The 19,926-nt window shown below is 35.7% G+C and overlaps 1 protein-coding gene across 1 annotated transcript; it reads right to left on the reverse strand.

Annotated features, from left to right (window-relative positions):
• Positions 1-7,239: 7,239 nt before the first annotated feature.
• On the reverse strand, positions 7,240-19,592 carry LOC114541143. The gene is made up of 3 exons (XM_028561130.1): positions 19,346-19,592; positions 13,836-13,926; positions 7,240-10,559 (listed from the first exon to the last, which is right to left on the reverse strand). The coding sequence occupies exon 3, from the start codon at positions 9,835-9,837 to the stop codon at positions 7,249-7,251; it is 2,589 nt and encodes an 862-aa protein (XP_028416931.1). The 5' UTR covers positions 9,838-10,559; positions 13,836-13,926; positions 19,346-19,592; the 3' UTR covers positions 7,240-7,248.
• Between the last annotated feature and the right edge of the window lie 334 nt (positions 19,593-19,926).

A 19,926-nucleotide genomic window follows, 5' to 3' on the forward strand; every position in this document is an offset into this window, starting at 1 on the left:
TTGTAAAATATCCGCGGTTGCGTTAAATGCATTTTTGTCGGTCTAATGCGCTTAATTACTTCGTATTACTCATTTCATCTTGTGTCGAGATCTCTGATATATATTTTGAAACCTGGTAAAACCACAACTAACCTTGACTTCAAACATTAAGTTCAGCAGTAAGTACTTTAAATATAAACTATCGATATTTTACTAAAAAAAAAACAATTCAAAACAAATTAACGATTATCAATAATATCAATGCACCCACACAAACATATTAACACATGCATTTTTAAGAGGAACGTTGACACTCGAAAATCTCACATGAGTAAATGATACTTGCTGATGATCCCAACACTTTCTAGTGCTCGATAATCAAATAATTTCATGTGAAATACTTTTCATTGAATATTTATCAGTAGTTTTTTAGATATTTCAGTTTCAACTTAAATTACATGTTAATATTAGGTTAGCTTTTGCTGCTCCAATATAAATATCACCTGAAATGAACTTCTGAAGGCAACAATGAGATGGTGAAAATAAATTTATGCAAGGAATTAACACATTCGAAGCCACTGTCTTCTGCTTAATTGATTGTCGTAGTCGTAGAAAAATTAGCCAAAGCTAATGCCGAGCGATACTTGTCAATGTCGTCATGCAATTATTCCGCTCATTAACGTGAAGTTATACAGTACGCTTTCATAAAAATCATTTTTATATGATCTCGATTAAATGCTAAGTAATTGACTAACAAATTATCACATTGTTTTGAAGACCAACGCATTCGAACTATTTGATACGACGCCACAGCACTTCGCTGCGCTTATTTGGTTAAGTGGATGTACAAGACGTAAAAGCCAACTCCGCCTGGTAGTTTCATTCCAGTCATTCTATAGTTTCAAAAAGTATGTCAAACTTATCCACTTTAGTGACCTTATCTAGTTTCTTCCTTTAAATCTTTTCAGACAGCTTTGTTCTTGTGATATAAACAGACTATAAATTCTTGGTTGAAAGCCTCTGCATGAGGAAGGAAAGGAGTCAATTTGACAGTGGAATAAACAATTTGAAACTAGTGACATATAAACAGGACGATGGTTGAGATGGTTGAAATGGTCCTCAGATAAAACAAATATAAATGTGCCAATTACTACCATAAATGACACGCCATGACCTAATCTCAGAGCCTTAACAACAATCCACTTTTACTACAGTTATAAAAGACAAATTTGCTGAACCAACATGATATGCTATGGTAAGACGAATAAAGAATATTTAGGGGGAAGATTTTGGATTTTATTCAAGGTTTTACTAAACGTTTTAACATGACGCCACAGGGCTGTGCCGTGTCTAGCATACTTCGCTGTTGACGAAGTAAAATGATTTATAATCTTCAAGAAAGAGACAAGAACGTACCTTTATCAATTTTTTGGACCGATATTCCAACTACGTCGCCATAATTCAATGAGATTTAAGTCAGAATCAAACCAAACAGACGCTAAGAAATGTGCACACCTAGCAAACAAGAATACACCAAACACTCTGATGGTATCCTGCTGGTTATTTAATGAACTCAAGTCATGCATTCAAAATTGTCGTTGTGTGGGTGTCATACAGGGTGTATCAAAAACAATATAATTTGCATAAGTTGATATTGCAAGGCCAAGGAACATTTCAATATCCATGGGAATAATTATGCTTCTGATATTTGACGTATTTGACATTAGAATGGTTAACCACACAAAGTTCAATTACGGAATATACAATTACGATTGTGTTCGCGCACCCTTTGGATCAATTAGTGATAAATTACGCCAGTTGCAGTTTTCTAAACCACTCTACGTACAGAACTAGTCTAATTGTGTTATTGTCTAATTTTCTTTGTTAATATTCCTATCACTGATTTTGTCTTGTGTCTGCGAGATCTTCCTCATTAAAAGCTAGGATCCTCCTCGTATGGAAGTGACCAGAGATTTTCTACCTTGCAGATCTACAAAAATTGGCTGTTCTAAAGCTATTTGTGTAGCCCCAGAAACATAAATGTGCAGTTACTAATTAATGTGCAGTTACCAAAACAGGATTAGTCAAAAAAGCCTTTATGTCAGTTTTAATCAATATCAGAATATCAGTGGCGGACCAAGCCAAGAACCCATGCAGAGAAACTCCATTTACTTAGCCCCGTTTATAGAACAAACATTTTTGGTACGACAGAATTAATTTTTTCAAGGCAGGCCAAAAGAAATTGGCGCCGTAACTAAGTCTGTTTTCGCGTTATTTTTCTTTTAGGCCTGAATACCACAAAATTTTAGAAAGCACCAAATAGAATATTTTTGGTGCCCATAACCACACCGCAGTTGCTATATAAGTCAGCAGATTAACAAAGCACAGATGCATCAATTGAAACAAATGAACATGGTTTAGTTGACAAAATAAAGGCATTAAAGACAACTTGTTAGATCATCTGATAATCATGCTATAAAGGCCTTCTAAAAAGTTTATCCTTCGAACAAAAAACGAATCTTTTTATTCGTGTTATAGTGTCAATATTTTTTTTGCATTTTATAACTTGTTGAATGACTTCAGCAACCTAGGCTTCTATTAAAACATTTGTTTTCGTATCCGACCAGAGCTTTTCCTGCTGTTCTTTCCCGCCATTTTGCAGTAATTATTTAATCTGCGCATGATCAACAATAAAAAATTGCTGATAAAATCAAAGAACATTCGAGGCAGACCCTCGCTCAAATCAGATTCAAAATTGCTGATGCAACTCAATATTTTCGGCACGACACCCATGCTTTGACAGGTCGAGAACAGCTTTAAAAGCGGTCTCAGCACGGATAAAATTACTGGTCTGTGGACTTATATTAGGTTTGTTTATAGGACAAAATTTAAAAGTACCGTGCCATTTTCTTCCAGCATGCAAAAAATTAAGTATGCCTGGCCAAAAATGCTTGTCGTGTAAACGAGGCTTTAGTCACTGCATGGTCATGGCCACCAATAATATATGGCGGACTATCGGTGACATACGAGAACCAGTGAACTAGGCTTGAAGCCTGGTTTTCATATGTAACCGACAATTGGCGAAGGATATTGCCAGAGATCACTGGAGAATAAAGTGCTGTGTTATTTTCCAAAAATTTTCTTGGTCATTGGTTATCAACAATACATCGCCGACTGTCGGTGGTTAATAAGAAGGCCAGGGTTATAAGCCAGGTCGATGGTTATTGTTGGTGAATGAAGGAAAATAAAGGGCTTTCTTATTTTAATTTAAACAAATTTCGTCACCGGCCACCACCTATCATCGCTGACTGTCGGTGACATATGAAAACGAGGCTTACGAAGCGACAGATGAAACTACACGTTCTGTCTATTAGAAATTTACCTTGTGTTATAAGAAAATTGTAATCAATCCATGGAGATAAATTGAGCGGTTAATAATAATGATGTGGCGATATTCAATAAGAAATAAACGCATTATTTAGCAGAAAGAAATTATATTCTGACAAACGTCGCTCTGCCGGAAAGAACTCGTCAGCGAGTGTCCCCCAAAATGCAGGAAATCAAGTTAAAGAGATTCAGAAATACAAAAACAATTTCTGGGGAAGGTGTTCCAAACTTCCCACAACTCACGCATCTATAAATTATCAATTTCTATAGTTGGAACTATTTGCCGCTCCCCGCCCAAAACCTCACCTAACAATTTCCTAGAAAGACCTCGCGGACACGAATGTCACTTAATTGGTTTCTGTTGTTTCCTCTGTTTTCTTGAGGGTAATAATGATTCAGCTAATTTATTCAGCCAATCTGGCAACCCTGGTTCTTTGTGTAATTACCTCCAAGGCGATATTTCGCCAAGGTGATATCACACCAGAAAACTTTTACACTCATTGACTGCGCGTTACATAAGAACGTTAACAACCACAGATATAGAAAATTAGAAAATTCAAAAACTGAGTGAAATATGTAATAAAATGGTTAACGGTTTACAAATGATTACAAATCTATACAAATTACAATAAATGCTGGCAATAGCCTATGATTAAATATCAAGCAGATATGTACTTGTGTGTACCAGACACTTTCTAAGTCATAATATCCTATTTCAACACTTGATATTAGTTTGCTTACAGATCAATGATAGTTGCGTGTTCGTTTATTAAAGACACCACGTTTTATTAGTTATTATAATATAAGTATGATATAACGAGCAATTTGATTGGCTACCGCGCGTGCATTGTGAGGCCATAATGCACGCTTCTGGCTTTTGAAGTTTTTGTTGCTAAGCAACATCTTAAATAACATGTAAGGAGAATTTCATTATTGATCAAAGAAATAAATTTTGTTGTTGCCCTATAATTTCTTCTTATATTATAAAAGGATTAAGAAAGCTCGTTGCGTGCCTTTATGGTGTAATAATGCACTCGGGGAAATGTTGGAAGAATACTCGAGAAGCTTGTAAAACACTCGGCTACGCCTCGTGTTTTACAAGCTTTTCTCGTATTCTCCCAACATTCCCCCATCGTGCATTATTACACGATAAAGGCACGCGACTCGTTTTTTAATTCTTAAACAAAGCAAATCCCTCCCATTCGTATGCCTTATACATATATTTCATTCTCATAGAAAATATTCACATCAGCTGGGTCTCCACTCTGGGAATTTATTCCCGTTTCAGGCTACAAATATCTTCCTTCCCAACTAAAAAACAAACGTTTCCTGTAATGTACATAGCTCTTGTAGTTCTATTTGGGGCATAACTAGAACGATAATTGGGTGGTGTTTATTCATATATTCAGTTCTGCCCAGTGAACTCTATACAACTGGAACGATAACTCCTGACAAATATCCCTATTCGGCTTAAAGCCAAAACAGTTTTTCGGAGTTTTGAGACGAAATACTTGACGCCAGACGTTGGGCTGTGTGTCAAATTAAAGCCATTGAAAAGTTATATTTGGTGTAGAAATGTCAAGACTACAACTACAAAGGAAATATTAAAACAAAACAATTACCAACCGGGAAAAAACCGGGAAATTTTGAGATATTTCACTTTAAGCTAAAGTCTCGAAATTAACACCCAAAAAAAAATTTTTAACAGCTTTAATTTCATATACGGCTCAACATTTAGTGTCAAGTATTTCAGCTCAAAACTCAGAAAAAGTAAACAGCACTGGCTTCAACCCACCCCCCTGAGTTATCGTTCCAGTTTGTTTACAATTCAATGGTTCTGCCGACGGATTTCTATTTCAAGCTATTGCACTTACAAAAGAAATCCGTTGGGAAAAACTGAATATATGAATAATCAACTCCCCCTCCCCAATTATCGTTCCAGTGCATGACGCAACTGAGTTCCGTTATCTTTCTTTTTATCAGCATCAAACTTCAGGAACAAAATACAGCTAATATAATTACTACAAATTCTACCGTTATTTTCATCACCAGCACAATTACTATCAGCACCAACGTAGACACCAGCACCATCACCACTATCATAGATGAGAATTATCACCACCAACATGACTGTAACTACCATAATGAACATCTTAAACAACACCATCATACGACTGTCATTGGTCACAGTTTTTAGGACTTGTTTCTTGCAGATGTATTCAAGATATCATCTTTGTTTTGTTTAACAAACTGTAACCCCAGTTAGGGAGGCAAAGGAGTGCTATCACTTGCCCAAGGTGAACTCCCAGACAAACGGAGGGAAGGAGGTGTCTTACTTCTCCATTCTAGACCAGCTCCAAGCGAAGTCTAGCCGCTTCCCCAAACAATGTTCATGATGATAGTTTTTCATGTTATTGCTCACTAAATCCATTATGAAATATCCTAACCAAAATCTCAGTTTCAAAACATCTGTCGTTCATAACAAAGTCTTTTTTAAATAAGTCTTCTCCTCTCGTTTTTCGTCCTCGTGTGAACGAGTTCACTTCAGTTATTTTTAAGAAAAAAGATATTCGCATTTAATTGGTATAAAAAACTTGCGGGGAAACCCAACATGTAAGAAAATATTTTGTGTAGATTTCCCTAAAAGCAGTCAAAACCTTTTTCCGCAAGACGACTTTATTCCGGTTAAATAAAGGATTGACTACCGCATCTCACTTAATATCGTCCAACGAAGGAAGTTTCAGTCGTTTAATATCGTCCAACGTAGAAAGTTTCAATTGCTTAAATAAGGAATGGTCCAACTCAGCAACTGCTAGTTGCTTGATATCGTGCAACAAAGGATTTGGTGGAATAGACAGTCGAAGAAACACCATATCACCTTTCTTGTTAGAAAAAGCCAGCACGTCCTCTTTTGGGGAAAGTTTAATTGCTTGGCTTGGCGTAAAAGTCCTCAAGTATGGTTGATAGGAAGTGTTGAGAATCGCACCAGAGTCCATGTCATGAAATGCTATCAGGGTAAAATACACAGTTAATACAGTTCTACTCTTGTGAATGCAAAATGACCTCATATAATAATTAATGGGCCGGAATGGAGGAGTTATATTTTGAGAATCACCAGTGTTCAGATCAATTATCTTACTCTCATAAGAACTCCTGTGCATGACTATTGCGACTTTGGAATCATTACTGAAAATTACGACACAAGACAACATGTCAGGCCCTCCAGCGTCACCGTGATAAAAGACTTCATACGACGTTGGGTTTTCGGTATTTCTTTTCCAAATATAACATTTATTCTCATTAACGCCAGAGATAAAGGCACCACCAGGCGAGATTTCCACTTCCATCTCAGGCTCAATTCCAGGCAAATTGATCATTACAAGACCATCGACATCTCTGACATCGAGAACTTTCACAGGTTCATTGCTTTCGAGAGCCAAGCTGACAAAGCCTTCAGAAAAACCAATCAGCTCTGAATAACTGAAATCAGACAAGTCGTCTAGCGTCACGTCCTGACTGTGAGTAAACAAAATCTCTAATTTGTCATCTACCTGGTATCGCGTTAATTTGAGAATGTCGTTAAATTCACTAATCACAAACAAGAAATCTTCCGACCACCAGCATAAAAACCTTGACCTGCATTGACTGCTTTTGAAACGTTGTTCAACTTGGCTGGTATAGACATTCCATACGTTGATATATCCATCTGAGTTGCAGGATGCAAGTCGAGAGCCGTCAGGAGAAAACGAACTTGAATAAACTTTCGTTGGCTGTGACAGACAGGATTTCTCTTGTTTAGGAGGTAATGTTTTAAAGACAATTAGTTTTTTATCATCTGAATAGAGCCACAGATTATCTCCTAAACGTGTCATTTTGACTCGATTACAAAAAATCCGTCGATGCATGAGCAGCTATGGCAAGATAGTTCCAAGCAACAATGGCAGTCAAAGGAATACTTTCTGTGACACTCGAATAACAAAATTCTTCCGAAGAAAAAATACACTCCACACCTTTGCAGATCCACGGACACGAAATTCTAATATTATTCCTCAAACCTCTCATTATTTCTAACTGTTTAGAATTTGGTTCCTCAAATTCCCGACGAGAACATCGTTCGCATTTCCTACTCTTTAACACAACTGGCTTCACACTTTCCCCGTGAGGTAATCTTCGCTTATCACTTCTTTGCAATGTGATGGCGTTCCAAACACACAACGAATAACCCGTATCAGATGAAGATTCTGAATTTCCAATAATAAATAACCCTGTGACGCTAAAAGAACACCAATCAACAGGAAATCCAGCACAAAGCGATGACAGCAGCGTTTGTTTAGCAACGTCCCATAGTTTAATGATGTTTGAACCGTCGCTAGTCACCAGTCTTTTGCCGTTAGGGGAAAATGCACATGTTTCGAACGTCTCTTCATTTCCAGGGAAAAATGGGACTTCCTTCCTTTCAGCAATGTTAAACGCCGTTTCCAATTTACCAAATAATACGAGCGAATCGTCTAGAGAAAATGTACAGCAAGAAATGCTTTCCAATTTTGTTGAATAACTCATAATTTCAACTAAATTTGGTAGGGATATCACACGGATAAAACTATCTATTCCAACTGCTACACTTTTTTCATCGTTAGATAAAGCAACAGCTGTAATAAAACCAACGTCATTCTGTTTCCAGACTGCTCGCGGCAAAACCGAAACTTCGTAAGAATTCGACTCGACAAAAGGCGAAAGGTTTGATAGTAGCGTCTCCGCGATTTTCTTCTTATTATCGCTGAAATAACCTTTTGGAGAATGTGTAAAAACCGCTTGTAAATACCATTGTGGATATACTACCGAAAGAACGTGTTTTGAATTTATGTAATACCGCTTCATGTCAATCAGGGATTCCAAGGCATGATCAAAAGAGGCAAATTCAATGACATGGTACGAAATACGGGCGCGTAAATCTTCGTTTTTGATCCAAGAACTTTGGAGTGATTTGAGCCAGAAACGTTGCAATACATCTGAATCGATTTCAGTTAACATATAAGATACGATAATAACATCAACTGACCAAAACACACCTTCCTCTATTCCGCACTTTTCTAGATGTTTTAAACCATGTTTTAGAGCATATTTCACGTCATGAGTAAACTTCACCTCAACTCCTGAGCGTACACTTTCCATGATTTCTTTAAAAACCTTTTCGCATAAAGGCCAAAGCGATCTATGTCCATCATCGACCTTGACAGTATACTGGTGATCATTGTAACCCTTTGCTAGAAGCCAATCAATAAAGGATTTGTGAAAAACGGTTAACATGTCATCTGAAACGTACAACAAGCACGATACGGTTTCATTAATTTTGTTGATGATGTCTTTCGTTTTGCGACAATCTGGAGCTAAACCAAAAGCCTGAGCGACGAAAGTGAGGGGAAGATCTTCTTCGGAAGCAACCAGCATTGCCAAAATATTCAAGACATCGAACTTTTCGTGTTTTATGGCGTTAAGCTCGTCTTCAAGGCGTTTAAAATATCGTTCGTAAACAGAATGCAGACCTTCTGGGAGAAACTCCATGACGTCATTATTTGTTATCTTCTGAAGATCATAGCGAGCCCTTAGCCCAGATTGAAAGTGATATGCATAGAGAAATGAGCCCTGGCATTTGGCAACAAAAATGGAAAGTAGACTAAAAGTTTTATTTTGCCAAAAGCGGTAATGAGATGATAGATATGGATGATCCTTATAGAAATCTTCGCTCATCTTCCTTTTATCCACTTCCCTGCCAACTAAACTTGGAAAACATTCTTTAAAATAAAATTCAAGATCTGAGTTATTGTTGTCATCACCATTGGAAATGTCTGTCTTTTGATCGTCTCTTAGTTTTAGATTAGCAACGGAAATTTCTGGCCTGCTCGTCACCAAGATTTTGATGTACTCGGGAAGATCAGGAAAATATTCAGCAATTAAATGCGTAATTTCATTCTTATTATCAGCAGCACTTTCATCCAAGCCATCGATCACGACTAAACGCGGCTCTTTTATTTCCAATTCATTTAGGGGATTTTGCAAATATATTAGAAATGCATCTCTCAGGTTTTGGACTTGATGACGCCGTCCTAACTGATCAAGGAGCACCTCTTTGAAACCAGGGACGCTCTTGCACATCTGACTTGCAAGAGACTCCAACATCGCCATAGGATCTCTTAGGTTTGAATTGCTGAAATCACAAAAGTGACAAGCAGCCAGCTTTCCATTCTTCTCAAAATCTTCACAGATTTTAGCGGCAAAAACGCTTTTACCAAATCCTGGTCTAGCTGTTATTAACTTTATTTTTGAATCGTTGTCACACATTTGAAACCACTCGTTAACTTTCTTTAACAACCACTCTCTTGTACCAGGAAGGAAGAAATTCACTTTTCTTTTAATTTGACCCTTAAAATTATGCTTAGCAAGTTTTCGCAATAAATCTTCATCACTTTCCATGCGGGATTTTTTTCAGGAATGGTGTCCCCGGGTATTGATAGCGCACGCTTGGCCAATGAATGGCGGATTTCAATTACTAGATCGCGCGTTTCATTTGCTACATCGCGCGTTTCATTAATTGCTTGAAGCAATTTAATACACTCATCTTCGTGCAGTTTCCAATCTTTAAGCTTTTGCACATACACTTCTGCAGGCCCAAGAGGACATTTTTTTAAATCGTCGACATCACTCTGTGAAACGCCCAATTCTACTATCGCCTGGGAGATTTTCTTCCATAAAGACTCAAATGTTGAATTGTCAACTTGAGTTGTTGTTACATGTGCAATAACTTCATTTCTGTAACACTTGATTCTTGTGACATTCGCTTGCATAGATCTATCAGTATCCGGAGGCATTACACTCCATCCTGTTGATGGAAAACCACAAATGTTCCGGAATAGAACTGTAAGTAATGTGACATCAAAGGTTTTGGAATCTGGTGGGTTGCCAGACGGAGGAAACAGTAAATCCCACTGGGAATTATTAATAACTCGAGGTTTTAACCTTTGAAGAGATGTTTTGTTTGTAGCCAGTACTCCAGGTAGACTAACAGGTGGATGGATGCGATCAAATTTATTTCTCAAAGCTTCAGTTCCTTTGTCAACTAAAAGTCTACTAAGTCTTGTAAAATTTGCTTTTTCTTGCAGTTCGTCAGAAGCCATGGCATTAGACACGGTTAATTACTGTAACAAAATGTTGCACTAATTATATAGGTTACACCGAGAAAAAGAATGGGATGGAGTAGATTTTCATAAAAGAAAGTCGCTAGGATTTTGTTTAACGAAAGGATTTCTTGTGAAAATGATTTTGTGAAGAGACATATGTTTTAGGAGTACCGTTTCTGACCTGCTACCACCCATATGACAAACTCACATGAACTTAATTTTAGAATTTCTATAAACATTCCGTCTGTCTTGTTTGTGTGCGGAAATGGGATTTTTCTTGATATTATAAATTTTGAAAGCATGTTCTCATTTATAGACATGGTATGATCTAAATGTATTTTGATGCCAAATAATTTATAAAATATCTCGTGTATTTAAGATCTATTGCTACTCGATTTTTTTCATTTCCGATTGTAAACTGTCGTTGAAGTTTTTTATCAATTCCATTTAGTTCGTGCGATAATTTTGAAAAGCTGTTTCAGCAAACTCTCAATGTAATTTATTTTTACAAATAACACTTTATAAAACATTTCTCTTCTCAGACTAGTGGCTGTGCCTCCTCAGCATGTAATCAGTTAAGCTGGATTATTATATTTTCGTAAGTCAATGCAGTACTATTAGGCGCTCAGGGATCGAGCCTGTTAAAATAGTCTCAGAACAACTAATCTGTCTTATTTGCTATTTAGTGTTTGATTATTGCCAGGTTTTAGCCCCTGAGCCTCGTAATCGTGTTATAATTTTTTCTATATTGGTTACCGGTTCATTTAACATGACGTCACAGCTCTGTACTGTGCCACAGAATAGAATACAATAGACACTCATACTGTTAATATTCGAAGAGTGTAATGACGTCACAGCTCTGTACTATGCCACTCAACAGAATACAATAGACACTCATACTTTTAATATTCGAAGAACGTAATGACGTCACAGCTCTGTACTATGCCACTCAATAGAATACAATAGACACTCATACTGTTAATATTCGAAGAACGTAATGACGTCACATCACTGTACTGTGTCACTCAATAGAATACAATAGACACTCATACTGTTAATATTCGAAGAACGTAATGACGTCAAAGCTCTGTACTGTGCCACTCAATAGAATACAATAGACACTCATACTGTTAATATTCGAAGAACGTAATGACGTCACAGCTCTGTACTATGCCACTCAATAGAATACAATAGACACTCATACTGTTAATATTCGAAGAACGTAATGACGTCAAAGCTCTGTACTGTGCCACTCAATAGAATACAATAGACACTCATACTGTTAATATTCGAAAAACGTAATGACGTCACAGCTCTGTACTATGCCACTCAATAGAATACAATAGACACTCATACTGTTAATATTCGAAGAACGTAATGACGTCACAGCTCTGTAGTATGCCACTCAATAGAATACAATAGACACTCATACTGTTAATATTCGAAGAACGTAATGACGTAACAGCTCTGTACTATGCCACTCAATAGAATACAACAGACACTCATACTGTTAATATTCGAAGAACGTAATGACGTTACAGTTCTGCACTGTGTCACTCAATAGAATACAATAGACAATCATACTTTTAATATTCGAAGAACGTAATGATGTCACACTTCTGTACTATGCCACTCAATAGAATACAATAGACACTCATACTGTTAATATTCGAAGAACGTAATGACGTCACAGCTCTGTACTGTGCCACTCAATAGAATACAATAGACACTCATACTGTTAATATTCGAAGAACGTAATGACGTCACAGCTCTGTACTGTGCCACTCAATAGAATACAATAGACACTCATACTGTTAATATTCGAAGAACGTAATGACGTCACAGCTCTGTAGTATGCCACTCAATAGAATACAATAGATACTCATACTGTTAATATTCGAAGAACGTAATGACGTCAAAGCTCTGTACTGTGCCACTCAATAGAATACAATAGACACTCATACTGTTAATATTCGAAGAACGTAATGACGTCACAGCTCTGTACTGTGCCACTCAATAGAATACAATAGACACTCATACGTTAATATTCGAAGAACGTAATGACGTCACAGCTCTGTACTGTGCCACTCAATAGAATACAATAGACACTCATACTGTTAATATTCGAAGAACGTAATGACGTCACAGCTCTGTACTGTGCCACTCAATAGAATACAATAGGCACTCATACTGTTAATATTCGAAAAACGTAATGACGTCACAGTTCTGTACTATGCCACTCAATAGAATACTAGAAATACATGCATGCAGCAACCCCTCGCTATTTCAAACCAAGTACACAATTTCCTGAGTTAACCTGACCTAAACTTATATTACGAAATGACACAAAACTCAAATCAGTCTTAAAGTTTCCATCATTCAATACAAAAATAATCATAAAGCTAGTGTAAACATTGCCGGTTCAATTTTGCTGCATTATACCATGCCAGCAATTAAGTAACGGTTTAAAATCGAAGTTTCAAACGATTAAAACAGTACAAAATCTTCACAGACAAAGAAAAAACTTCAAATGTTATTTTATTCTGTAATTGCAGTCAACGCCGGGGGCTAAAAGTTTCAGTATACTTTATAAATATATTGTGTATTTTTGATACCATAATTGAAATTACACTTTCAAAAACCCTTTTTGAAGTTAAAGCAAAGGTGTAATAGCCCTTCACAGGTTTATGCGTTTGCATAAAAAGCTGAATATTTAACAAATATACGGAATACAAAGCTCAAAAGTATACAAATACGGCTCATTCTTACCGCGAAAGCAATACGAAATAAACAAAGTAAACACGTACCCTTTGTCTTTGAAAACATTTATAAGCTTGCAGATTATGAATTATTCCTCTTACACTGCTTTTTTTTTACTGTATCCACGTTCATCTTTGCTATTTGTCATGCTTCATATATCTTGTTTCTTCTCGTTTTACTTTCTTTGCACAAAGTTTATGAAACGCTTTTACAAAAATGTTTACGAAATGACAGTTGAATTGCTGACGTTCTCGTTGAAATACAAACTTTCTGTCTTAGCCAATCAGAACGTTCGTTGATTACAAGTCTACGCACTCGTTCGCATTTCGCGAATGCGCACAAGTACCATGACCATTGAACGTCCATGGTCCAAATTTAGGCGACTTTGGATTCCGCTATGTTCTCCCGGGTGTAATTCCTAATCTCCGGGCGGAATTAGTACCCTCGCACGGTGCTTCGCACCGGCTCGTGGACAATAGACGCTCATACTGTTAATATTCGAAGAACGTAACCAACACTGACACAAACGTATACCTTCTCAAATCTTCAAAGCGATGATTCCACTACATGGTCAAAATTCTCAGGAAGGATAACGGACAGATGGACTGAAATGTAGATTTAAAACCTAGAAAGAGCAATTTCTGATTGTAACTTTAACCCACCCAATCAGCGGCTAATGGGTCATTGCACTGACTGGAGTGCTCATTTATATTTCAGATCGCATACAAACCCTCAATTTTGTTTGATAGAATTAATATTATTATTATACTGTTTACTAAAACAAATCACTTCGCAGCCCAAAAGCTAAAATACACACGATTTCCGCAAAGAAATAAAAAGTAGGTATAATTAAGAATGTATCTATAACTTATAGCAAACATTTTAATAACTAGTTTAAACTGAAGTTAAATAAAAACTAACTATACATTCGGTTCGTCATAGAATAAAAATATTAAAATTTAACAAATTTTTATCATTCTTACTTCTAAGATTTGATATAATATAAGTTTTCTTAAATCTGTTGCCGTTGCATCTTGGAATCATGAAACAGTTTTGATTTCTAAGCTTGTAAGTTTGTGGATGTTTCGCAGATAAATAATGTTTCTATAACTGTATACATCACAGAAACATCACAGAATTTTACTCCCGTATATATAACCAACATCATGTTTCAGCCTCGTATCGTTGCCATTTAAGGAGACAAAACTAAATGAATACTGACATTTTCTAATAAGAATAATAACTTCTTATTAACCGAGCGCGAGGTATTTACCAAGAAATATCGGACCGAGGTCTTTTTGAACAGACCGAGCTCGAATTAAGAGCGAAGTTTGTACAAAAATATTGAAGTTCGATAATTCTCGGTAAAGACCGAGCAAGCGAGGTTAAGAAAAAGTTTATTATATGGCATAAGGCATGTATTTTCACTTGAAACAAACAAGAAATACATGAATTCGTATTTGTAGCCTGGTACGCATTTGATAAATATTAAAAAAATTCTATTATTCAATTATTTTATTTAACTAAACTGTCTGGAGACGTCTTATTCATTTCAAAAGGAATTATATTTTCTCTTAAGCATTTATTTGTGCCTTTTTCATTGAGAATTTCTCTGTTTTTATCTCGTAATGCACCGCCGGTAACGCTGGCCTATAACCGGAAAGTGTCGGGCCATTAAGGGAAAGTAATGAACCACTGAAAATTCTTCTCAGCCAATCACTGAGCTCCATTTTACCGGAAGTGACGCTTGCCTTATAATAAACAGGATTTAATATCTCCAGTTAAATGCCGCAAAATGAGGGTGAAAGTAACAAAATAATACATGTTATTTTTCTCATTAGTGAACATCACAGAACTTCACTCCCCTATACCCTGGGCATTTTGATTCTATAATTTGAATAAGGAATAGGAACTACTTGTAATAAGTATTTGGTAAAGTTTTGAAGTAAAGTTTTGGTAAAGTTTTGACAACGGTCAATTGCAAGCCCATGAAAGCTGGATAGCGCTATGCAACGGATAGTGCATGATTTCTTAAATCGCACTAGAAATTAGAATACAAATATAATTAGAGGACAAAAGGCTTTTTTTCAGTTCAGCACATAATTTGACGATATCTTTACAGATAATAACTTTGTGGAGTATTACCACTGTACTGAATACTATTTATACTTAAGACAGCTTAGCTGCACTACTACACCAAATGTATTTGAACAATAGAAATGATATGAGTCTGAATTGCCTAAATGCCTACCATGCATTATGCACTCTTTCCTTATCTTTCTGGTAACAGTTCTTTCTAGTAGTGCCATTGCCTCTAACCAGAAAAAACATTCAATTTCGCTTTTGAAATATTTCACAAAAGATTGCTGGTGAATAATAGCTTTATCAACTTCAAAAATCTTCAATCTTGTAAACGCACTTTGGTTTGATTGAGAGATAAAAGTTGTCAAGACGCAAATGTATACTTTACTTATGACATGCAGCAGTCGTTCAGATTGTTTCACAAATAGGGACATCGTTAATATATTGAATTGTTCGTTCAGCTTTGAATGACTGATGTGCCTGTGTATTAACTTGATATTTTGATAAATGAATGAATCCTAGGAGGAAAAACTTTGTAATTCTCAATGAAATTTAAAACTGCCATGCACCTTAGAATGTCGTGCGAGTGTCATGTAGTTATGGAATTTGTATATTTAGGGGGTCATTTTCATTTCATTTTTTTATTCCTGATTAGCCGCGCGATGAAATGTTCGCCAGTAAAAAGCCTAAAATCGAACTTTAATCGTGAATCTCACAAACCTCTAGTCCGAATTTTTCGACAAGGTCGGTATATTTATGATCGGAAAACACGTATTTTTTAGCAAATGCAAAAAAACCGATATCGAAATTTTCATTTCATATGCACTTTAAAGAAGTGAGGAATGTTTTTCCAGTATCAGTATCACACAAGACCACAACGCGACGAGGCGCTGTGCAGTGCCAGGCATTTAATAATGCAAGTTTATCACTCGTGCTCTAGGAGAGCGCGAGTCTAGGTTTCGTTGTGTGTTGGTCGCGTTTTAGACCTCGATGACCCAGAATGCATTGCGCACTTGTATCAAAATCTCGCAATATGGGTAATTGCTACGAGGAGTGACAGAATGTAACTACCCGACAATACAAGCCAAATTACGCACAGAACACATTACTACGGTGCAACGTTTACATATTGATTGGTGGGATGTTTACTTTTAAATTCCTATATGAAAGCAAGATTTATCATCAATGTTTTGGCAGGCTTAGACGTACGAATGTTTATAAATGATACTTAAATACTTTAAATGTGCCAGCTGTCGACTGAAACACTTATATGACTATCATACAACTAGTTTTTTGAAGGCTTTCGTCGGAACTAGAACACTGCACTCTTAAGTCGATATAAGCATTGATACAGTAATGTGTCACGCAGTGCGGATTGTTAGGCTATACCTATAATCGCGGTTCGTATTTGTGAATTGTGATGATAATGTAAATGTATTATTTTTGGAGTATTTATATAATGAGTATTACTTGCGTGATTTGTCGTGTCAGTCCTGAAAAAGCTTAAAACGATTTTCCTAAAAGTTTTAAATTGTGAATATTTATTTGCCTTTCGCTCAATAGTCAAATTTCATTTGTAAATTTTTGCCATAATGGTATATATCAAAGTGACAATCTGAAAATCTTGAGAAGCAGTGCACAACAGCACTCCTTCCTGGTATACTGCATGTATCGAAAGCACAACACTAATATTTTGCAATATATAGATGCATTGCATTCCATCTTCATTGTTTATACAATTGCCATCACTTCAACATTATACAATTATTTTAATGAAATTCAAAGTCAGCCACTTAGCTTTTTTATATAATTATATTAAATTGCAACGGAACTTACCTATATTTATCAGTTTATCTCACTGGTAGTTAGATCATGTATATACAAGACGAACTTCGTTCCACACAATAAGAAATTCTGTATATATATATATATATATATATATATATATATATATATATATATATATATATATATATATATATATATATATATATATATATATATATATATATATATATATATATATATATATATATATATATATATGTATCATTATATAGGTCAATGGTTGTAAATACGTCTTCGTTGCTGATCAGGCTTCCCTCATTGCGGGCTATTCTTAGCCCACAATCAGGCGTTGTTTTGACTTTTTGTTTTCTACGTACTGGCCCATTTTTGTCATGTGTTTTGCTCCCATACAAAACATGTATTCTCCCCTATTTACTTTCATTCTAACTCTCCTGACAAAGGCCCTCAGGTGGAAACGTTGAGAAGTGTTTTGTCTATTTCAGGCAGTTGTTATACCACATTTGATGCCATTATATGAATTGCCCAACTCTTTTCAATTTGAAGATGAGAAATGTTCATGTGGTGAATAATGCATTGAAAAGTTGAATACATCCCAATCAACCTGACCTGATAAACCTTCCAGTCAACCAGTGAACATATGCAGATCATTTAAAGTAACTTTTTTAAAATTAATATTCAAAAATGGGTTTTCCGGGTAGAGATTGAAGTCGCAAGTGCAGCACCTTGTCACACAAATTATTTTGCAAATACAATAGTATGTTAGTTCTTATGCACATGCAAGAAACATAAGGAAGTTTTATGAATACTGTCTGAATAACACTGTTGTTATATATAGGAAATAAGAGTTTTATGAGACTTTTAATTTTATATCACCTCTGGATCAGCCAGTTTTCATATGGTTTGATTTTTTCAGTTATTATTATTAGATTATTTTGGTTATTATTTCATAGTTTAAATAAATCTAGCATGATCCTATTTGATTTACATGAGATGTGATTGAATTAGTGATTAGGTGTTAGTGTAAACAGAGAACATAAGAATATCAGGTCCATCGTGAGACAAATGTGCGAGAGAGAACGATAGTTTGACAATCAGTGGAGATCCACTCTTCAGGTACTGTGAGTTGTGATTAAGTTTGTTTCTATAATAGTTTAACTGTAATCTAATCAGAATCCAATCAATTTAGAATTTACAATATATTATGAAAAATCTCCATTGGATTGTGTTTGATTTTGCCAAATTGATATAACATTTATTGTTTGACTCATGTGATCAAGTGAGTTTTAACCTATAAATCTTAATGAGAATACAGTATGAATAATGTGTCATAAAAAATATTATAAAGTTTGATCTTTATTCTGTGATTTGAAGGTTGCTTCTAAGGGGAAATCCATTTGGGAAAACATTTTCCCCTTTGCACCAACTGGGGAGTTTCCCTGCCATAAACATGCATATTTGGCATGGATTAGATTTTTAGGACAAGAAAGGAAAAAAAATAATTAATGGCTTGACTATGGAGGAATTACACCCTCTTGGACGGGCAAAAAGATTCTAATAAAATTCTCATCTAATCAGTGATTTACTGGTTATGTGATAATTATCCAGTTCCACAATGGTTTCAAGCAAATGTTTTTCCTAACAATTTTCCTAACAATGGGTGATTCCATTTGAAGTTGAAATTACTGAACTAATTAATTTGTGATAACTCTAATAATTTCATCTCAGCAGGTGGAATAAAATGTTTAAAATGGACATGTAATGAATTAATTAGTGAATGTTTTAAAATTGATTTCCTGTGTTATTAAAACTAGGGGAGCACTGTGTAAATTGGAAATTAGATGTGTTTTAATATAATGACCATATTATAGCAGAATTCATGAAACAAAACTATAGCGCTGACTGGTGTATTATTTTGCATACGATATTAACTACAAAACGTTGAAAAATAAATTCTTCCTGTACCCAGCAAAATCAGATGTGAATATTTCTGTTGACTATTATTACACAAAACCAAATATGTATATATAAAGCAACAATGTTCAATATACTACGTGAAACACAAATATAAACCAAACCATCCCGTCAAAACATTGTAATGTATAGCAAAATAGACAAAGATGCATTCGTATATCGCAATATGAGAGAAAACATACCTTGATTTAATACCTTCGGCAATCTTGTCTTGTCTATGCAGTGTATATTTATACCACGACTGGTCCGAAGCCGTATGCCTTTGTCTTTGGGCTTGTCTGTCTTGATAAAGCTTGTTAAAACAACTTTAGTTTTGTTCAAACACTAAATCAACACTTCCCAGGATTACTTTGGGAGCTTCTAGTCCAAGAATACGATCATTTTGACAAATAAGGAACACAGACTTTGAAGAAATACAAAGACTCAAAGAGCAACAGGAACTGGGTGAGGTTTTGGGTGCGGCAACTGAGCTATATGGCGCTGCAAACTAAAGTTACAAAACTGGAACGATATATCTAAATCATATATTTTGAGATCACAGCTCAAATAATACCGCCTTTAAAACACTGAGGAGAGCATAGAGAAGTGAGAAACTCAGTTAAGATCGAGGTTCCGCTAATTGGTTCCGCCAATTTTGGTATATAATTGTAGATTATACAAGGGCTGCTTGCAGCCTGAAGTGTAATATTAACTAGAAATACATGCATGCAGCAACCCCTCGCCATTTCAAACGAAGCAAAATATTTCCTGAGCTAGCCAGACT

Source organism: Dendronephthya gigantea, unplaced genomic scaffold (assembly GCF_004324835.1).
Source record: "Dendronephthya gigantea isolate DGI-Jeju-01 unplaced genomic scaffold, DenGig_1.0 000270F, whole genome shotgun sequence".
Classification (NCBI taxonomy): Eukaryota; Metazoa; Cnidaria; class Anthozoa; order Malacalcyonacea; family Nephtheidae; genus Dendronephthya; species Dendronephthya gigantea.

Excerpts from the sequence above, each read along its gene's own strand:
- LOC114541143 (XM_028561130.1), bottom strand. The coding sequence starts at position 9,837 with ATGGAAAGTGATGAAGATTTATTGCGAAAACTTGCTAAGCATAATTTT.